Genomic DNA, 21698 nt, shown 5'->3' with positions numbered 1-21698 from the left:
GTCGTCATTCAGAAATTCTTTTAATTTCCTTTTAAATGTTGGTTGGCTATCTGTCAGACTTTTAATACTATTTGCCAGATGACCAAAGATATTTGTGGCAGCATAATTCACCCCATTCTGTGCCAAAGTGAGATTTAAACCAGAATAGTGAAGATCATTCTTTCTTCTAGTGTTGTAGCCATGCTCTTCGCTGTTATTTTTGAATTGGGATGGGTTATTAATGACAAATCTCATAAGTGGATATATGTATTGCGAAGGTACTGTGAATATTCCGAGCTCCTTTAATAATTGTCTGCAAGTTGATCTTGGGTGGACTCCAGCTATTATTCTGTTTACACGCTTTTGTGCAATGAATACTTTCTCTCTTAATGACGAATTGTCCCAAAATATGATGCCATATGAAAGAAGTGAATGAAAATAAGTATACTAGGATAATTTAATGATATGTTTACTACCAAAATTTGCAATAACCCTAATAGCATAAGTAGCTGAACCTAACCGTTTCAGCAGATCATTGATGTGTTTCTTCCAATATAATTTCTCATCAATGCACACGCCCAGAAATTTTGAGTACTCTACCTTAGCAACAGACTTCTGTTCATAGTCTCTGTTTATCAATGTTGTTATGCCATTTACTGTACAGAACTGTATAAACAGTGTTTTGTCAAAATTTAGTGAGAGTCCATTTGCAGAGAACCACTTAATAATTTTCTGAAAGACATTATTTGCAATGTCCTCAGCTGATTCTTGCTTGTTGGGCGTGATTGCTATACTTATATCATCCGCAAAAAGAACTAGCTTTGCATCTTTATGAATATAGAATGGCAAGTCGTTAATATGTATTAAGAACAACTGATTTCGTGATGATCTTTTACGGACAGTAATGTAGAATAACTGAGAAACTTTCACTGTACTATTTCGTCGGGATTTGAACTATGATATTGCTACTGGTTTGCCGAATTTGCTAGGGACTGTGCCGAATAGTTTGCTATTTTACGCAAAATTAATTGCAATCGCTACAATTTTAATTATTTCATTTGAGGTGGAATTGAGACGCTTTTAATAAACTTTTGTAATGCCGTAATTTTGTTTGAGAAATTTTTAGTGACAATACAGTATTCAGGTTAAAATCAAGTTTTCCATTGTGTTGACTTCTTTATCCATCTACATCTTCCACTTATTTCCTCAATTTTGTTTAAATTGTTTTATCAGTTATTTATTTGCATAATCGCCTGACGTAATTTATGTGTGCTCGGTGCTTGCCTATTAAAGCCTTTCTATTGAACGGCTTGTGCTGTTACAGGGTAAAAGTATAGAGGTGCTCGGCCCACCCCTTACTCAGAGACAAACTGCCTACACGGTCGATCACTTACCTGGGCTGCCATTATTATTCTTCAATAAGGGGTCGCAGATAGGTCTGACGATTCACTGCACCGAAGAGCTTTGGCTTGTTTGTTATCAACAGACCTAATAGGTTTCCTTCGCGAGAGGGTTCTCTAACCCATTGAATAAGGCAATTTTTCAAAGGTACGTGCTAAACATGTCACAAATCTTTGGATCTGCCTTCTGGTATAAACTCACCTGTTTTCCCTGACCATATCTACCAAGCTAAAATCTTTTTCGCCACTATGTCAGGCGTGGAGAATTTACATGCGGTATTCGCAAGGTCTTCTCTGCAATGTACCACCAGTGCAATACTATCTATAGGTATGTTATAGAGTAGATCACCTTTGGAGTTTATCTTTGCCGATATTGTATCGCATGTTGATTTTTACTTACTTCATAAAATATTAGCGAGTTCTTCACGCCAGTAAGCAGGGCAACATTATTCGTTTTAGGTGTATTTTTACGGTATGAGAATTTATGATTTGTCTGCTTTTTATTTATAGTTTCAGGTGGAATTTTGTTGCAAGTGCATTCTAAGACGAATACAAAAGCACGAAACACGAAGGAGTTATTCGAATGAGACGCAAAAAGGTATGTGTGACTTACATGTATAGGCAATCAAATTTTTACAGTTCCAGAAACATTTGGTGATTTGTTCAAGAGAAAGAGCTTCAAAACTTGATTAAGTCAATGATCGACAGAGTTGTTGGATGTCCTCCTGCTGGATATCGTACCAAATTGTGTCCCACTGACGCGTTGATACCGAAATGGTTGGAGGGCCATGTCCATAATGGTTCAGACGTTCTCATGCCTTCTCACTGACTGGATTAAAATTGTCTTCAGTAATGAGTTCCACTTAGAAATGAGCCCCGATGACCAACGGAGACGTATCTGGAGACGCCCCGTACACATTACGATACAACCTGACTGAGCCAGGGGTGATTGTCTGGGGTGCCATTTGTTTTCATGGCAGGACCCCTTTACTTGTCATCCATGGCACCCTTGCAGCACAGCGGTACGTTGACGATGTTCTGCGAACCGTTCTGTTGCCGTTCATGGCGAGCCATCCTGTGCATGACTTTCAACGAGATAATATGCGCCCAAGCACAGCGTGAGCTTCTACTTCTTGTCGTTATGCTTGCCAAACCCTACTTTGGCCACCGAGTTCACCAGATCTCTCCCCAACTGAGAACATTTGGAGCGTTATGGACAGGGCCGTCCAACCAGCTCGGGATTTTGACAATCTAACGCACCAATTGGGCAGAATTGTGCACGGTATTCCTCAGAAGGACATGCAACAAATCCGTAAATCAGAACCAAGCCAAATAATTGCTTGCACAGGAGTCAGAGGTGCACCAACGCATTATTGAAATGCTTAGATAGTGAAGCTCTTTCTCTTGAATAAAGCATCCTGTTTTTGTGAAACTGTAATCATTTGTTTATCTGTAGATGTGTATCACATCTGCTGGTCTCCGTCCCATTCATATAATTCCTCCGTGGTGCGTCGCTTTTGTGTCTTAGAGTGTATTTCGTACGTGTTATTAAACTCAATTAGTGAGCGTAATGTAGGGATCTTAACCTGATAGCTCTGCTGTTAACTAATATTACACTCGAATTCTTTTTCTGACCTGTGCGAACGGGTATTTCCTCTAAAACAAATACGGGTGACCTGCTCTTTACTCTGCGGAGCTTTACGTCAAAATACTTTAAACCCTGTCATAGTGAATTTTGTTACACAAAAATTCCTCATGTGCATGTCGCACGTACTCGGCTGTCTGATTCCTAACTACAGTGCATCCCTGATCTATTCAGGAGTACCCTACGGTTTTCCTCCCACTAATACGAGTCGGGGAATCTACCACCCCAGAACGCTGCAGAATCCACGGAGCGTTTGGTTTAAACGTAGCATCCGGCTTATAGTAGGTCATGGCGAGGATACTACAAGTGACGGGCTGTACTTAGACCTCACGAACGAGGAGCCAAAATGAATGCGAAGTGGCTTCATAATCCAAGTGAGAAGCAACGATGGTTCCGGCACGGAAGACGACTTGCAACCGACTGCATCCTTTGAGTTCACCAGCTGCTGATACAGTCACCACAACATTTTAGATGACAAAAATGGTCCAAATGGCTCTGAGCACTATGGGACTTAACATCTGAGGTCATCAGTCCCCTACAACGTAGAACTACTTAAACCTAACTAACCTAAGGACATCACACACATCCATGCTCGAGGCAGGATTAGAACCTGAAAACGTAGCGGTCGCGCGGTTTCAGACTGTAGTGCCTAGAACCGCTCGGTCACAGCAGCCGGCTTTAGATGACATCCCCGAGAAAATATACTGGGGACGTACTGGTCTTCCTAGTCGACCTGACGGTTATTTCTCGGAACTTTGGAGAACATCGGTTTCAATCTCAACAGATGAAACAACTCGTGCTGGTGCAGACGCGTTCTCAACAAGTTAACATCTCATAGACGATGTTAATGTTTGCAGGCGGCAAGTATCGTCAGCTGGCGCACAGAGACAGGCGAACCCAGCTCTGGCTGCCATTCTCTGCCCAGTGAAAATGAACCGGAGGTGTCAATATTTGAAGGCCAACAGTATCAGTGATCTCAGTCGACGCCGGAGGTCGCAGTTGTTGACCCGAGTGCCACAACAGCTCCTAACATCACACCGAAGCCTGTCGGCTGCGGCCAGTACAGCTTGTAGCTGTTTGCGGACGGCGACTAACTTCTCTTGCATCCGCACTCAAATAACACAGATACCAGCCATATTCGCGGTCAGAACTAACTATGTAGCTGAGACGATCAAAAGAACTCACAGAACTTAAACACAGGTTAACTCTTTGCTTTGCAGAAATCAAGTGCAGTGGACGCTGCAAGTGAAGCTGCTAATGGAAATGGAAATGCCGTATGGCTAGGGCCTCCCGTCGGGTAGACCGTTTGTGTGGTGCAAGTCTTTCGAGTTGACGCCACTTCGGCGACTTGCGTGTCGATGGGGATGAAATGTGATGATAAAGACAACACAACACCCAGTCCCTGAGCGGAGAAAATCTCCGATCCAGCTGGGAATCCAACCCGGGTCGTTAGGTATAGCATTGCGTCGCGCTGATCACTCAGTTACCAGGGGCGGACATGTTGCTAATGACACCTGCTACATAGCTTAGGCACATGTCAGCTTTGTTTTCAATTATCGCTGATCTACTCCGATCAACGACAGCGGCGCCAATAGCGGCGTGAGGATAAACGGCAACATTCTCACACATAAACATAGTTCTCGTGTACACACAAACACGCCACATAAACAAAAATAATGGGCACACACAAAATATATCAAATTATTCCTTCTACTAAGAAGCAAATTAAAGGACAGGACAGACAGAACGTAACGGACGCCCGCAGGGTTCAGCCAGGTGGGAGAAGGAACCACACTGAACGTAGGAATCAAGGCCAGTTTGCACGTATCAGGTGAATGTCACCTCGGCAGACAGTTTGCCAACGTCGTGAAAGATGTACGTTTGTAGAGAAATGAGTGGCTTCGACAAACTCCTCCTCACTGAGCATCACAAAATGCCACGATGCAAAGACTATCTTTGTTTGAACAGTTCTCGGGTATCCTACCGGGTAGCGTCGTAATTTCTCCACAATATTTCGGCAGACGTACACGCTGCCATCTTCAGGTGGTTCCTGACGAATGCTGTGCTGTTCCTCTCGGCGCCCTATATACAGTAGCCGTTACCCCCTCCACCGTTTCTCTCCTGGTGTCTTCGGTGCGGCCGGCGCGGCGGCTACTGGAGGTGGTGGAGGAAGCGGCGCCTGGGCCTGAACTGGTGTCTGCAGTCTACCTGCTGCCGCCGTCGAGGGCGGTCCTCGATCTCTGAGACCGCATCTTTCTCTCCAGGCTGAGTGCAGGGTTCCAAGCCTGACTAAGTTGAAGGCCGCTGTCTTTATTAATTAGATCGTCCTGTAGTCGGATTTCGATGGCCTCTTTAGTAACGCAGTCCCAGAAGTAGTAGGATTGACAGAATATTTTTGTCTCACGTGTTAAAGACACTCACCACAGCACTCATCGAACACACGACAAGTCATGCAGTTTCCGAAATAGTCGCACCGAGCCTCCGGGCCGTCAAAATCTGCCCTCGGTCAAATTCAGATATATCGCGCGCCTTCCCCATTCTGCAAACGGACAGCACGCTCACTGATACTGCATGCACAATGCGTGTGTCTGACCAGCAGTCGTTCCTCGCCGGGAGATGCTGCTATCGCCTGGACGGGTTTATATCGATAGTAGGTCGGTGGCCATAATGTAATGGCTGAGCAGTGTATACGTGCAGTCGTCGTTCCTCCAGTGGTAATGGCATATATATGAGACAGGAGCTGAGCGAGTCAGCAATGCTTACGTCGGACATACAGGGTGAGAATTAATAAAACCGACAAACGGCAGGGACGGATTCCTGACTGGAAATGAAGGGAAACAGGTTCTAGGAACATCTGTTCGGAAATACATCGTTGCCACTGTAGATGGCGCTGACGAATGGAAGTTGCTCTGACCACGTGTCATGTGGTCTTTGTGTGCTGCAGGCCGTGTGATTGACGAAACGTCCTGCAAGATTCAAAATGGTCCGGTATTCATGTCGGGAGCAAGCCGATATGGTGTTTGTGTACGGCCAAGCAGATGGAAATGGTCGAGAGACAACACGGCTATACCAAAACAAGTAGCGTCACTGACACCAACCGCATCTCACAACATTTCAACCTTTCTTGTACGTTTGTGTGATCGTGGGTCCTTTCGGACAGACGAGAGTGCAGGGAGGCGGTGGACTGTGCGTACACCAGATTTGGAGGACCCGGCTGTGCAGGATATTGAGACGAACCGTATTACAAGCTCCAGGCATGTGCCCCGCCAAAATCGTGCAAGCCAAAAGTACAATTATGTGTATCCTGCTTGACAACCGCTACTATTCCTATCAACTGCAACGAGTGCAAGGATTGTCAGTAGCGGATCGGATTTTTTTTCTTTTAGTAGTAGATTTGTCGATGATTTTTGCACCGGACCATCAAAATTATGAGATTTCTGTCATCAGTCCTCCTTATCGACGAAGCAAGCTTTACCAGAGGTGGCATGATCACTCTGCATAATCGTCTTCTGTGGGCTACAGACACGGCACGTGGTCAGAGGAACTTTCATTCGTCAGCGCCATTTACCGTGATAACGATGCATTTACAAACGCATGCTCTTAGGGCATTTCTTCCTCCATTTCCAGTCAGGAATCCGTCCCAGCAGTTTGGCGATTTTATAAATGTTCAGTCTCTATACATTTCGAGGTTTTCTTAGTAAATTTGCGCTTTAAAACACACGCTATATGTGAACGTTTGGTTCACAAGTGTATCTATTTTCCACTAGTTGCATGAAAGAAGAACAAATACAGTAGGTACGGTTCACACGCACGGGAAAGGTAAGCCAAAACTTGAAGCGAAGCTGTAAAGACGTGAGATGGAACCTGACAACAGACGTTATGATGGCCTTGAAGGGAAAAGAGACTATGTTGGTGGCATGCGGTGCAGTTACAACGAAATCAGCTGCGAAAATGGATCACCAGACTAATACCGAAAGATTTAAATAAAAATTTGTGTTGTAACGGAATGTATTCTCAAAACACTGAAACGGTACATAAACTATTTCTTGACTCCCTACACACATACGTGTTGAATTCTCATGTTATGTACAAGGTTCCTATCGGAAATAATACTTCAGTCGCCGAATTTCATTTTAGCATCGTTTTTGAGATTCTGGAGGCATACTACCAAGAAAGGAAAGCATCATGAGGTCGAACAACAGACGAGCAAAGTCCACTGTGAATTCTAGAAAGGCAGAAGACAACACGGACATGTAAGGTGATGCGTCATGTGAAACAAGAAGAAAAAACGAAAGGAATCTCGTTACTACTGTAAACAGTGCGATGTGGGACTGTATGTATATGGCAAAAATACTTTCTGAAATGTGCTTTTTAATGTCATCTAGTTTACGAACTTCAACAGCAAAGAATATTCAAAGTACACTGTATTTTAAGAACTTATTGGTGAGAATAAATACATATGAAGCTACGACGATATCGACGCAGCGCGCCCAATACTCCAGCACTCTGCGCCACGAGCACCGGCGTGCAGAGCGTCCCTGCCGCACACGCGTATGCGCACTGTTACTGCACACTCAGCAGTGAAGAGGTTAAATGGGAGCGAAAATCGACGTCGGAAGATGAAGTCAGTCAACCAGAACGGATTTTCAGACTCGGTAATGAAGTTTATACGTGACCGTCCAGAAGCTGTTTTGGGAAATTGTTTTCCGAAATCCAGTTTTGGGAGGTTCGTGTAAACGTAGTGTGGCAGCTGTCCGCCGCGTCAAGTGCTGACGTAACGCAACAGCGTCCAGGCTCGGCCGCGGGGGAAGGTAGCGTTCTGACTGGCAGGATTTTGACTCTACGGGCACAGCTAGCGCAGCGGCAACTGCTACTACTACTGCGAAAGCCGATGCGCTACTTCACCTACCAGACACGGGCATCGTGGGCACGCAGTCGACGCGCAGGTCGGAGACGGCGCCGGTGACGGCCTGGCTGACGTAAACGAAGCAGTACTCCACGTAGCGCTCAGAGAAGACGGAGCAGGGGAAGCGCAGCGCGTGCTGGCCGCGCGTCACGCGCGCCTCGGCAGCGTACACCAGCGTAGACGGCGGCGCCACGGACGCTACGTCCGCGCGCAGTCGCGCGAACACGCGGATGCGGTCCGCCGACGCGAGGATGCACTCCGGGTACTGGAACAGCACCGACACGCCGTCCTCGCACGGGAAGACGCTCCGCGCGTGCACGTTGAACACGAACTGGTCGCTCCACGCCGCCTGCACACAACGCGACATCTGCTTTGTGAGCTGAAATCATACTTCACTTAAACTAACACGTATCATATGAAGGGCTTATTTCAATAGTGGTACAAGTCCATCTTTTTTTTTTTTTCTTTAATCTTATGGGACTTAACTGCTAAGGTCATCAGTCCCTAAGCTTACACACTACTTAACCTAAAATATCCTAAGGACAAACACACACACCCATGCCCGAGGGAGGACTCCAACCTCCGCCGGGACCAGCTGCACAGTCCATGATTGCAGTGCCCTACACCGCTCGGCTAATCCCGCGCGGCCATCTTTGTTCAGTTTGAAATACGGAGTCCTAAAGTTAAATGAGCGCTGAAAAATCTGCAGTTGAGATACCAGAAATATTCAAGCATATGGCTTCTCGCTAGAGATGAACCTTTCATTTTTACTGATTAAAATTCTTCTGGGTATTATGCCGCGTCATTGCTAAAAGCTAACAACAATAATAAACTAAAACCGACGTTTCGACCGAATTGCAACGGCCTTCCTCAGGGCACGACTGGTTTTGCATGGGGATAGGTGCTTCTATTTATTACAGAGTATCGATGTCTGACGTCACTGTTGTAAAACTTTTAATTGGCCCTCTAATATGATTGGCTAGTCATGACGTAAGGGAAGATGGAAGGAAAAAGGCTATTCGTGGATATCCATGTCGTCAACGATTGGTAGCTGTCTACCAATCAGCGTTCGGTTTCTGGTCGGCAAGTTTTCCTCCTGTTGTGCGCTCTACTGCAGATACGTCCGTGTCCCGTGTAGCTTCTGCCCCGCGACCGCTCGCGGCCCGTTGGACTGGGACGGTCGGCAGCCAGGACGCCGGGAGGTTGTAGCCATCTTATCTGGCATTAATGTTAGGTTTAAGTAGTTCTAAGTTCTAGGGGACTGATGACCACAGAAGTTAAGTCCTATAGTGCTCAGAGCCATTATTATAACCATCTTGGCTCTGAGCACTATGGGATTTAACATCTGTGGTCGTCAGTCCCCTAGAACTTAGAACTACTTAAATCTAACTAACCTAAGGACATCACACACATCCATGCCCGAGGCAGGATTCGAACCTGCGACCGTAGCGGTCACGCGGTTCCAAACTGAAGCGCGTAGAACCGCACGGCCACACCGGCCGGCTTGAACCATGTTCTCTGTTGATGTTGTCAGGCTGCTTAATAATTTCCATCGCCTCCCGTATTTTGCGTTCTCGCATCCAGGATTCTTTCGCCAGTACTCGGGCTTACTGGAACCTGATAGGTTGTCTATAGTCACTGTGGTTTTCCGCTATCGCCGACTTATTATGATGTTGTAATCGTACATTGCGTTCGTGTTCTGCTACTCGTAAGTTGACAGGTCTCCCTGTTTCACCCGTGTATGTAGCTCCGCACTCACACCGTAGTTCGTAAACACCTGCAGTGTTAAGGTTGTTGACTACATCCTTGGTGGAACCTATCATTTCGTGGATCCCGTGACTGCTTCGAAAAATCGGTTTGAAACCTCGACGGCGAAGGACGTTGCCTAGCCGTTTACTGGCGCCTTTTACTTGTGGTAAGTGTACCAGTGGAAGCTTCTCTTCTTTGCCTTCTTCTCGTGATCTGCTCCCTTTTGTTTTCACTAACTTTCTTATGATGTTGTCATCATAGCTGTTGGCACAAAATGTGTGTTGTAGCTCCTTTAATTCTTCTTTGATGTTATTTTCATCGCTTATCCGGTAGGCTCGGGCAGTTAACGTATGCAGAACAGAATACTTTTGACACGGGACACGGACGTATCTGCACAATCAGCTGTAGAGCAACTGTCAGTCCACTTTCGCGCACACCAGGAGGAAAACTTGCCGACCAGAAGCCGAACGCTGATTGGCGGACAGCTACCAATCGTTGACGACATGGACATCCACGAATAGCCGTTTTCCTTCAATCTTCCCTTACGTCATGACTAGCCAATCATATTAGAGGGCCAATTAAAAGTTTTACAACAGTGACGTCAGACATCGATACTCTGTAATAAATAGTAGCACCTATCCCCATGCAAAACCAGTCGTGCCCTGAGGAAGGCCGTTGCAATTCATCTGAAACGTCGGTTTTATTTTATTATTGTTGTTAATTTTTAGGGGCATATTACCCAGAAGAATTTTAATCAATATGACACCGGCCGCAGAAGCCTACGTTCTTAAACCTTTCATTCTGTTCGTTTGGCTCATTAATTTCAGAAGCATTATAGGCAAAAAAGTGGAGGTAATGGACTTGTACCACTATTGAAATAAGCCCTTCATATGTTCTTTAGTGGGGTGGGGGAAGGGGAAGAGTTTGTATAAGTATCCTATTCCACTGACGAACAGGCAACACTCGCCTCATAACTAACTTGAATTTCCCATTCGGCTGCAGATGATCAAATCATTCTTGCAGCAGCATTCAGCAAATGGTCGAGTAGTATCGGACACATATGCTTCTACAAAAAATATAATATTGTCTGAGGATTGTATTGAAACATTCCTTACACTAAGCATTACTGTGCTACGCTAGTTAATATTATCCATAAAAAATTATAAAAATTATGTATGTATGTATGTTCCATATCTCCTTCTAAATAACGGTACCGACTTCACCCATACTTGGTACATATATCATTTACTATCTGTAAAGATCACTGTTGGTGTAAGAACCATCCACCAATCAAAAGTATAAGGGTGTGGGTGAAAAAGAAGTGTAGCCCACGACGCGAGAATGCCCATACTTTTGCTATCCAGTATTTCAGAATGAGAGCACTTAGAGACTTGCAACAATCTTTAGACATAATTTCAAACCTTTGTGAAACTTTGTCTGTGACGATCCCCGTAAAAAGATGTAAGGGAAGAAAGTTTGTCACTTACTACATTTTCGTTGTTCACATGAATCATGATGTTTTAGTTTATCACTTCTTTACTATAAACTGTACTCGTGACAAAAATTTTCCGACAGTATTCACATACAGCACTGAAGGTACCAGTAAAACTACATCATTGTACACTTAGCTCAGGAAATACCACGTATAAACACTGAACTACAGCACGATATTACCACTTTGCTAGCAATTCTATTCGCAACGTATTTCGCGGACAGTATCCTCATACGCCGCTGAATGTACCCAGAAAAATATAGCAGTCTATGACACATAGTTCAGGACATATGATGTCAAACACTGAGCTGCGTGAAAAATTGCCACATCATGCATAACGATTTAATTTATTCCTTCTTTATTACTAACTCTATTTACAACACATTTCACAAGCAGGGGCACATATATCACTACATGTACCTACAAAAGTATATCAATGTACAGTATATAGTTCAGATTCAGTTTATTGATGAGGTAGATAATTGTTTTTCTACTATAAATAGTACATTTGAATTCCAATCAGAAAGACATATAAATCAAGAAAAACAATCCTAGTTCTATCTATGAGAGAGTTTATTAGATTTATTATCCCAATAATTGTTATAATCCTCACAACAACATTATCAAAAAAAATCAATCGATGACTGAGAAAGATCACCATTTCAATGTGGGTTTGACCCAAAAACATCGGCACAAAAACCATTATCCATCCAATTCTTTCTAATCGCTGTAATTTTTCTAATCTTTGATGTAAAAATCGCATTAATTCTACCAATTGTAATTATTTTAAAAGCATCAGACATTATAATCTGAACAGTATCAACTATATTCTTCGTTCTAGTCCTGTTAGGTGGACTATATCATGGATGAAATCAAGGGGCTCTACAATTAGCAGAACAACTATAACATACATGTTACATTCAGAAAGTAATGATGTAACTAATCAACCTTAAACAGAATAAGAAGCGAAATATTGCAGTCAGTTTCGACCTGAAATGTTGGTAAATAATTACCCTTATTCTTTATTAATTGAAGCCAAAAAGGGATGTATTACTGTTAACAATATAATTGAACTATAAAGATCCAATTAAGGATATGTAAAAACAATATGTAAGTTGCTAACTTTTTATATTAGCATTTAAACTCCATTAACATTCCCAACATTTATATAGTTTAAATAAAGCATTAAATTTTCACTGTAAAAATAATATAAATTATATTTATAAATATGTAAAAATGAAAATATTTCCTTAACATCTTCAGTATCACACTGTAATTACAAGCTATTTAGGTATAAAAAAAATTATTAAAAGTAAATACTAAAAAATAAAAGTTGAAAGGTAACTCTTAAAATTTGTGTCGTAGCAACATCCAATATCATTTATTAAGTAAATAAATAATCTATACAAACCCTGACCACCTGATACCTCATCACAAACATAACCAGAAGGCTTTGATGAATAATGACCCAACTTTAAAGGTATATAACTAGCAAACTTATTTGAAAGGAAAGGTAAAAATCACACAGAACCAGCAAATCTAACAAAAGACAATACATTCAAAGAAAATAAATTGTGAGAAATATCAAACTTAGAAATAAGATACCCTTAAGAACCACCTAAAACATCAACAGTAATTGTTAAAAATTTCAAATAATATGGTAAAGCAATCACATGAGGAATAGGAAAAATTAATCAAGACAAAAGACTACCGCCAAAAACCGTAACAAATAGTAAAGCAATTATACCAAATGAAATAAAACCCAGCCAAAAAAGGCATACCACACAAAGACAAACTAGAAACATTGAAACAGACAGAAGTTAAATGCATAAAATTAACAATGGAACCCATAAAACGAATACACTGAGAATCGTTTAAATTATGAATTATTGAACCTGCACGCATAAATAACAATGCCTTCAATAAAGCATGAGCCAATCAATGAAATAAAGCAAGCTATGGATAACCTAGCGCCAAAATTCTTATTATTAAACCATGTTGTCTTAAAGTAGAGTGAGCAATAATCTTCTTTAAATCAAACTCAAAAATTTGCCCCCAAGCCAGCCATACATATAGTTATACAACCAATTAAAAGTAAAAACCAACCACAATTATAAATCTCTTATATTGGTCTAAAACGAATTAATAAATAAACCCCCACAGTAACAAGAGAAGAAGAATGAACCAAGGCAGAAACAGCAATAGGAGCAGCTATAGCAGTAGGAAGTCAAGAAGAAAAAGGAATCTGAGCTTTCTTAGTTATAGCAGCTAGAACAATTAATATAGAAATAAACTTTATTTCAAAAGAACTCGAAATAATATAATTCCAACCACCAAAATTTAATATTCAAGAAATATGAATTAAAATAACAACATCGCCAAACCGATTAGATAAAGCAACTAATATGCCAGCACTATAAGACATTACATTTTAATATAAAATAACGAAACAGTAAGAAATATTTTCGCAGTCACCAGTGGGCCAAAACCCAGCCGATTATTCAAAGACCGCTATGCACACCAAATGGATGAAAGTTTTGCTATATATTCCTAAGAGCCCGATCCCGAACAACCTCAAAAATTTTCTTGATATCTTTATCCGTTTCCCAGATACCAAGGTCCAAATTACCCTACTTCTACACGTAAACTCCGGTATGAAGCGAAATCTAAATAATAAATAACCGTAGCAAATGCTCAAATTTTAACGGTATATTCTCTAGCCATTTATCTAGAGCAGCTAGTTAGTTTTATTTATTTATTCAACCCCATCTTATTAGGGCCATCAGGCCCTCTCTTTCGTTGGACCAGGTTTTCACACATACAGTAACTTTTTCACATCGTAGCTACCTAAAAAATAATAATTTTAATTTGAAAAAGTACTAATATTGTTCGAGTGTCTAAAGTGGCAATGTCAGTATATAATACTGACTAGGGGACTAAAAAAATAATGCTTGAAGTGCTTGTACCACTGCAGCTGCTGCCAGTAATGGAGACAATAATAATAATGATAATAATAATTATTATTATTATAGCGGCAAATATAAAAAGAATTTGTAGGTATACAAAATAAACGTTTTCTGATATAGCGAGTTCTGGGGAAAGGAAATTTAAAGAGAGTGACTCAGCTAAGAATACTGGGAAATGAAGAAAATCTTGTTGGAAAGGATGCAAAAGGGTAACGAGTGCGTTCAGGGACCACGGTAATCATAAAAGATATTTTATTAACAGTCTTGTGAAGCTGGTGATGTTATTCAGTTCTCTAATACAATACGCGATATTATTTCCTACTACTAATGAGGACTTCGAGCAAGTGGCTGAACGGTGGAATGAGACAGAAAGGATTTTGCTCTGATGGGGACGGTGCCCCTGCCACGTTGCTCAGACAAGAGCGTTAAGGTCGAGAAGAGATATGACGGACTGTGTTTGTTGATAAGACAGTAGAGAAGACAGAGGGTGTGGAAATCTCTGCGCTTGTCTGCACTCAGTCAGGATAGCTGTGCATTTGATGGTGAAATACGATCAAAGAGTCGAACATCACAGATATAACGAACACAGGCATTCATAGCAAGTTCCAGGAGCCGTGAGCTCTCCTGAGAAATACCTTGCAGGTTAAAATTGCTGCAATCAATGAATGGAAGTGCAAATGCTTGTAAAAGTTTTTTTCGCATTTGAAGAGGGAAGAATTTTTTTTATATTTTTGTTGGACATAGAGAGATGCTTATGCCTTCTTGCACATTACAGTTATGTGCTCAGTACAATTTAGATTTTCATCTATTATTACTCCTAGACTCTTTGCCGAAGTAGAGAAGTTGAGATTTGTCCCATTTAGGGTTAAACGTAGTAGGGATTCCCGATATTTTAGGGTAATGAGCCTAGAATGACCAACCAATGTCGCTTGGGTTTTGAATGAGTTAAGCTTTAATCCTATATGCTGCGCCCGTTTTGATAGTGCACACAGGTCGGAATTTAGATTCTCGATAGCTGTCTCCTGGTTTATTGGTTTTGCACTTATATACAACCGGAGACCATCAGCGTATATTTGGTATTTTCGGTAGGGCCAAGCTGTTGACACATCATTTACGTACACTGAGAAGAGTATAAGACCTAATACCAGACGATGGGGGACGCGTGATTCTACCTGCCTCCATTGTGACTTAATGGTGCAGGACATACGCACTGCTGCCATCACGTCAAGTATGAGTGAAAGAGTTGCACTGCAGATCAGAAATATTGTGCACAGATGACAGTTTGATTTGGCGACAAGAATTTTTTTCTGCTAATGCGCCCTTAAAGTCCACATAGTCACACTGCACTGCCGTTGGCGAGATATTTAGGCTGCTAAGTTTGGCAAGCAAGGTGTCTAAGTCGACAGTATCGAAGACCCTGTTGAAGCACATGTTAGTTGCCTCTTGTAGATACTTGGAAACTTCATGTTATCTGTTACCTTTATTAAAGTAGATGTTGTGCTGCGATATAAACGGAAACCTGTTTGGTAATCGTCTAGTAAGTTGTTTGCAGTTACGCAGTTTGTTAGCTGGTCGTGGACTATTGTATTCTGAGGCATTGGTCAGTGCAGGAAGAACGAAAATAGGCCGGTAATCAGACGGTGCCGTGGCAACATCCTTTTTAGGTAGTGGCTTAACGAGTCCCTGCTTACAGGCCTCAGCGAAAACATTTGTCGTTAAAGAGTAGTTGAAGATATCTGTTATAGTGTGCAGTAGTGGTTCAGTAATACTCTTCACCATTTGGACTGTGATGCCATCGTGTCCACTGACGATATTCCAGCAACATGCGTTATAAGATTTTTTTGTAGTTATAGTCGTTTACTCCCCCGATATAATCAATGAGTCTCTGTTTCGGTTGTAGTTCAGTTGTGGTTGTAGGTAATGTGAAGTATCGGTTTACTTCTTCGGTTGGGACAATGGGATCATGAGAAGCTTTTAGTTTACCTATACCAAGACCACGCAGGTCTAACCACAGAACATCTGATCTATTTCTGTTGTCGGTTAATGTACGGTTATGCGCGAGCTTAGCATTTCTCACAGTTTGACTGAATCTGTTGCTCTTCTGCATGAAAGCAATTTAACTTTCAGACTTGGGGTGTAATTTGTGTGCCCGATGTGCAGCGTCTCCGACGTATATGAGCAGTTTCAGTTCCTCAGCTAGGCAAGATGCAAGTTTCCTTCTTACTTTTCCGGTGTTTATGGGATCACTAACGAATCTACTTTTACAGTAAACCGAAAAGTGCCGGCCGGTGTGGCCGAGCGGTTCTAGGCGCTTCAGTGTGTAACCACGCGACCGCTACGGTCGCAGGTTCGTATCCTGCCTCGGGGATGGATGTGTGTGATGTCCTTAAGTTAGTTAGGTTTAAGTAGTTCTAAGTTCTAGGGGACTGATGACCTCACATGTTAAGTCCCATAGTGCTCAGAGCCATTTGAACCATTTTTTTGAACTAATGAGTTCTTATCTTTTAATGAGTTTTGCAGCTAACTTTTAGGTGGCAGGCCTCAAAATTTACATTGCCACCTCTACTATATAACTATCTCGACCAATGCTACCGACCACATAAAACTACCAATCACCACAGACTTCATCATGCCAATATCTGCAGACATACCCTCACAAAAACAATTTCTGTGAATTGCTTCCTTAACATTCAGATTGTTCGTTGTATATTAAATTTTGAAAACGTTTGTCGCTACATGGGCTGATATTATCATCTGTAAGTTGCTGGTAATGCTCTCCACGAAGTTATACAGTTAACTAAATTTGAATCACTGATTTGCAGGGTCCGCAGCTCGTGGTCGTGCGGTAGCGTTCATGTTTCCCACGCCCGTGTTCCCGGGTTCGATTCCCGGCGGGGTCAGGGATTTTCTCTGCCTCGTGATGACTGGGTGTTGTGTGATGTCCTTAGGTTAGTTAAGTTTAAGTAGTTCTAAGTTCTAGGGGACTGATTACCATAGATGTTAAGTCCCATAGTGCTCAGAGCCATTTTTTTTTATTTGCAGGATTATTGCCTTGTTATTATTTTATTGTGCCGTTATCAATTCTTCCATACTATCGTAACGCAGACATATAGATATTGGGTTGATTTCATATACAGAATTTCCTCAAATCTAAGCAAAACTACAGAGAATTTGCTGCTCTGTTACAATTGAGTGTAATGGATTGAATAAAACCGTTGATTACAATGTAAATGAAATTTTTAACAAAGAGAGAGAGAGAGAGACAGATAACTGTGTGATTTAGATACCAAAGACGCTCTTCTATAGGGAATGTACGAAAGTGAACTGGAGTGATGTAGTCTTCGCAACGAAAATGGTTCAAATGGCTCTGAGCACTATGGGACTTAACATCCGTGGTCATCAGTCCCCTAGAACTTAGAACTACTTAAACCTAACTAACCTAAGGACATCACACACATCCATGCCCGAGGCAGGATTCGAACCTGCGATCGTAGCGGTCACGCGGTTCCAGACTGAAGCGTCTAGAACCGCACGGCCACAACGACCGGCAGTCTTCGCAACGGCTTGACAATATAATCCACATGTCAGGTAGGTAAACCCCGAAAAGGAAACGTCACATTTCACATTATCTCATCTACAACATGTTTACAACATATTTGGTATACATATATCAGTTAAAGAGAAATAAGCAAGACAATTTCTAATCTTAACGTTCTCTCTGTCACAGTGCATTTAAATGAAGATATAATAACAGGTACTTTTCAGACAGAACTTTGATTTGTGATCAGTGGTTTTCCCAGTGTACGGAAATCGTGAAAATTTCTCGGGTATTCAGCCGGGTAGCGTCGTCCAATCGGCGCGATATTTCGGCAAACCGACTTCTTGCCATCTTCAGGCGCCTGAAGATGGCAAGAAGTCGGCTTGCCGAAATATCGCGCCTTTTGGACGACGCTACCCGGCTGAATACCCGAGAAATTTTCAAGAGAACTCTGATTATTGCGTGGTGAATGAAGTAGCTTTTCTCTATGCAGTGTCTCATACCACTGTACTTTTAAAACGGAAGTTATCTGTCACAGTCGGAACTTTCAGAACAGATTTCCCTGCAGAGCAATCGATCTCTGAAAGCGTAACTGCTGTTGACAAACTCAGTAGGAGTATATGAGGAAATTCTTTCGTGAGCGGTTACGGCAACCAGTCAGGGTCGAGCCGAGCACGCCACGTGGTCCACTGGGGAATGTTTACTTTAAACACAGAAAGGGAGCAGTGGTTCAGTCCTCTTTGCCTTGGGATTCCAGTCCGCATATGTTTGTGTGCAGAGACGCTTCTATGGTTGAGTAATGTGGAGAACTGTGGTCAGTTTCTGTTGTGCATTCTCAGATGTCGTGCTATAAATGGTTGCCGAGGTCCTGCCTTTTATTTCAAGGCTTGGTGTAGTGGTATTTACAGCATTTGCAGACGTTTAACGAGCACTTGTCCATGCTGAAATGATTGTTTAGTGTGGTGGTCAGTTCTCAAAGCACAGTACAAAATTAGTTTTAAATTAACCCAGCCGAATAACAGGGTATTTGAAATCATCACACACTCGTTTAGTAAGTATGAATCAATACTTTATAGTGCATATGGCATTCGTTTGTTTGAACCTTTGAGTTATTGCGATTTATTGTACCACATGTTCCACACATGTATGTTGTGTGCCTTATTATGGCCATTATAATCCTTTAAAGGCAATTATAGTTTCCAGATCAAAGGTTCTAGGTTTCATTCGTGATCCCTTGTGGCTGCTTTTAGATTCTACTAGTCTACAGCTGATAATGCACTTTGCAGTCGGCATATTGCTATCTCACGTGGAGTGGATTTTCTGCCTTGAACAGAGATAGCAGATTTTCTGAGCTATTATTACAATCTGTATACACGTTTCTTACAAGGGAACCTCCCCATCGCACCCCCCTCAGATTTAGTTATAAGTTGGCACAGTGGATAGGCCTTGATAAACTGAACACAGATCAATTGAGAAAACAGGAAGAAGTTGTGTGGAACTGTGAAATAATAAGCAAAATATACAAACTGAGTAGTCCACGGGACGCATAGGCAACATCATGGACAAAATAAGCTCAGGAGCGTCGTGGTCCCGTGGTAGCGTGAGCAGCTGCTGAACGAGAGGTCCTCGGTTCAAGTCTTCCCTCTAGTGAAAATTTTATTTTCTTTATTTTTGTATAGTTATTATCTGTCCGTTCGTTCATTGACGTCTTTGTTCACTGTAATAAGTTTAGTGTCTGTGTTTTGCGACCGCATCGCAAAACCGTGCCTCTCCAATGGGAACCGAAAACATTTGATCGCAAGGTCATAGGTCAACCGATTCCTCCACAGGAAAACACATCTGATGTATTCTATACGACACTGGTGACGGCATGTGCGTCACATGACAGGAATATGTTGTCGACCCACCTAACTTGTACACTTGGCGAAGGGGTTAAAAGATTCTTCTACCTTGCCCGATTTAGGTTTTCTTGTGGATGCGATAATTACTCCCAAAAAAGTGATGAGAACATAAGAGTTTGTCACATAAACTGAAAATAAAAAATTAAAGTCTTCACTTGACGGTAGACTTGAACCTAGGACCTTTCGTTCCGCAGCTGCTCACGTTACCACGAAACCACGGCGCTCTTGCGTGCTCAGTCTCCTTGACATTGCATATCTTCCCATGAACTACTCAGTTTGTATATTTTGCTTATTTTTTCACAGTTCCACACAACTTCTTCCTGTTTTCTCAATTGATCTGTTTTCAGTTTTTCAAGGTCTATCCACTGTGCCAACTTATAACTAAATCTGAGGGGGGTGCGATGGGGAGGTTCCCTTGTTAGAACTGCAATCAGCAGTACGCTTCCTCTATTTCTTTGCTTGTTTTTCAGACCAGAAGATAAGTCAGCAGTTCTAAATGGAGAGAGAGCTGGCGGTTCATCATTTTATATACGACGTGACTGTTAGATATCTTTAATGTCAGAATTCTAAATGGCAAAGTCAGATTAACAGAATGACTCAAGCCAGCTCACTTCACGTAACTCGGCTATGAACTGGGTTACTTACACGTTATTGATGCCAAGCTATGAGCTTATCACAACTTAGTATGTTCGCAGCATTCAGTCTAATGTTCATTTACGCCCATTATTACTTTGTTGCGCAAAGTAAACTGTTTCTGTCCTTCTCTTGTTCTGTTCCTTCAACAAATGGTATTAAGATAGGATTATTATACAATTTCACGGGTATAAACCTCATATAGAACAGAACATTTTATTCATGGATTTTTTCAGTATATATATTTGCTTGCATCCAGAATTTAAAAAAGAGAGTATGAGGCTGACAAAAATCACTAATGTTTTTACATAAATCTCCGACCCATAACCGTAAATCACCGCCTGTACCTTTATTTCTGTGTCCACGCAGAGCCCCCCCCCCCTCCCCCCAGATCGCCGAAAGGCATAAATAACGCGTACAAGACGTGGGCACACAAATGTTGTTATATATGTAGATATACGTTGTTTGCCAATAATTTCTCTCTGAGTTCATTACATACAAGAATCTAAAGTGTCTACATAAAACTGGTGACTTAAGTACGAAAGGAAATGACCTAAGACTCACGAAAGCATTATTTACCAAGACGTGAAAATCTTCACTCTCTATCCGGAAACCGAAATATCTTCAGTCGTCTGACTAAGAAAATAGATATTTTTTGCAGTAACCTTTTTATTTCTCTTATTAATCACGGACGCAACAGTAATCACAGGATTCTTAAACACCAGATGCCAACACAGTTCAAAGACAGGCACCCGTCATGAATGAAAGCACGTGCCGAGCGCTTTGTACATTAGCGATAAATGCAAACCTTGTTCCAAATCGGGTACCAAAGCCGGATTGTGGGCTGGCAGCCAGATATTCGGAGTCGAGTTCTGTTGTGCGGTCTTAATCAGAGATTAATGTTTGATTTCAGCACAGTCAGATCCTACTTGGAAAGCCCTTGAGTTGCGAGGTCGATAACTCGATGACGAGTGGTTAACCGCACTGCTGAGCGAAGTATGTGACCGTTATTACGCCACTCACCCTTTGTATTTTGTTTGTAGCTGTGATTACACCGGTTCGTAATAAGTATCATTAATGGTAGTTTCCAAAACTACTACTTTGTGGCACGAATGACAGTAAGAGCGAACATTACTGTTGAACAGCCTTCTTTTTTCAGAAAGATATTTTTAAAAAACTGGCGAATGAACGTAGACTATTGTGTTCGCTTACATTTACTTTTAACAGTTGACGAATACAAAATTAGACCGGTCGTGGATTTAAACAGCGCTCCTCGCGGATGCGTGGGAAATGTATTAACAATTGTGCCTCGTGCTCAATAATAAATGCAATTTATTTCTTGCGTACAACAGATTTTTGTAGTAGTTTGTATTGGCTTTACGGCGCAGATATATTTTGGAATAGTTTTATGTACTGTGCATACTTGAGCATAACAATTATAATATTTATGAATTATAATCCAAATGGTTCACATGGCTCTGAGCACTAT

At 41.9% G+C, this 21698-nt stretch overlaps 1 protein-coding gene across 1 annotated transcript in view; it reads right to left on the bottom strand.

The window, feature by feature from the left end:
- Positions 1 to 21698, bottom strand: part of LOC126249472 (uncharacterized) — a gene marked incomplete at its 5' end in the record, with an annotated part of 507806 nt that overhangs the window by 279530 nt on the left and 206578 nt on the right. Inside the window, one exon of the mRNA XM_049951127.1 lies at positions 7934 to 8279. Within this exon, the coding sequence (XP_049807084.1) occupies positions 7934 to 8279 (346 nt within the window). The remainder of the gene's footprint in view (positions 1 to 7933; positions 8280 to 21698) is intronic.

Source organism: Schistocerca nitens, chromosome 3, assembly GCF_023898315.1.
Source record: "Schistocerca nitens isolate TAMUIC-IGC-003100 chromosome 3, iqSchNite1.1, whole genome shotgun sequence".
Lineage (NCBI taxonomy): Eukaryota > Metazoa > Arthropoda > Insecta > Orthoptera > Acrididae > Schistocerca > Schistocerca nitens.
This window is presented reverse-complemented; position numbering and strand designations above follow the sequence as displayed.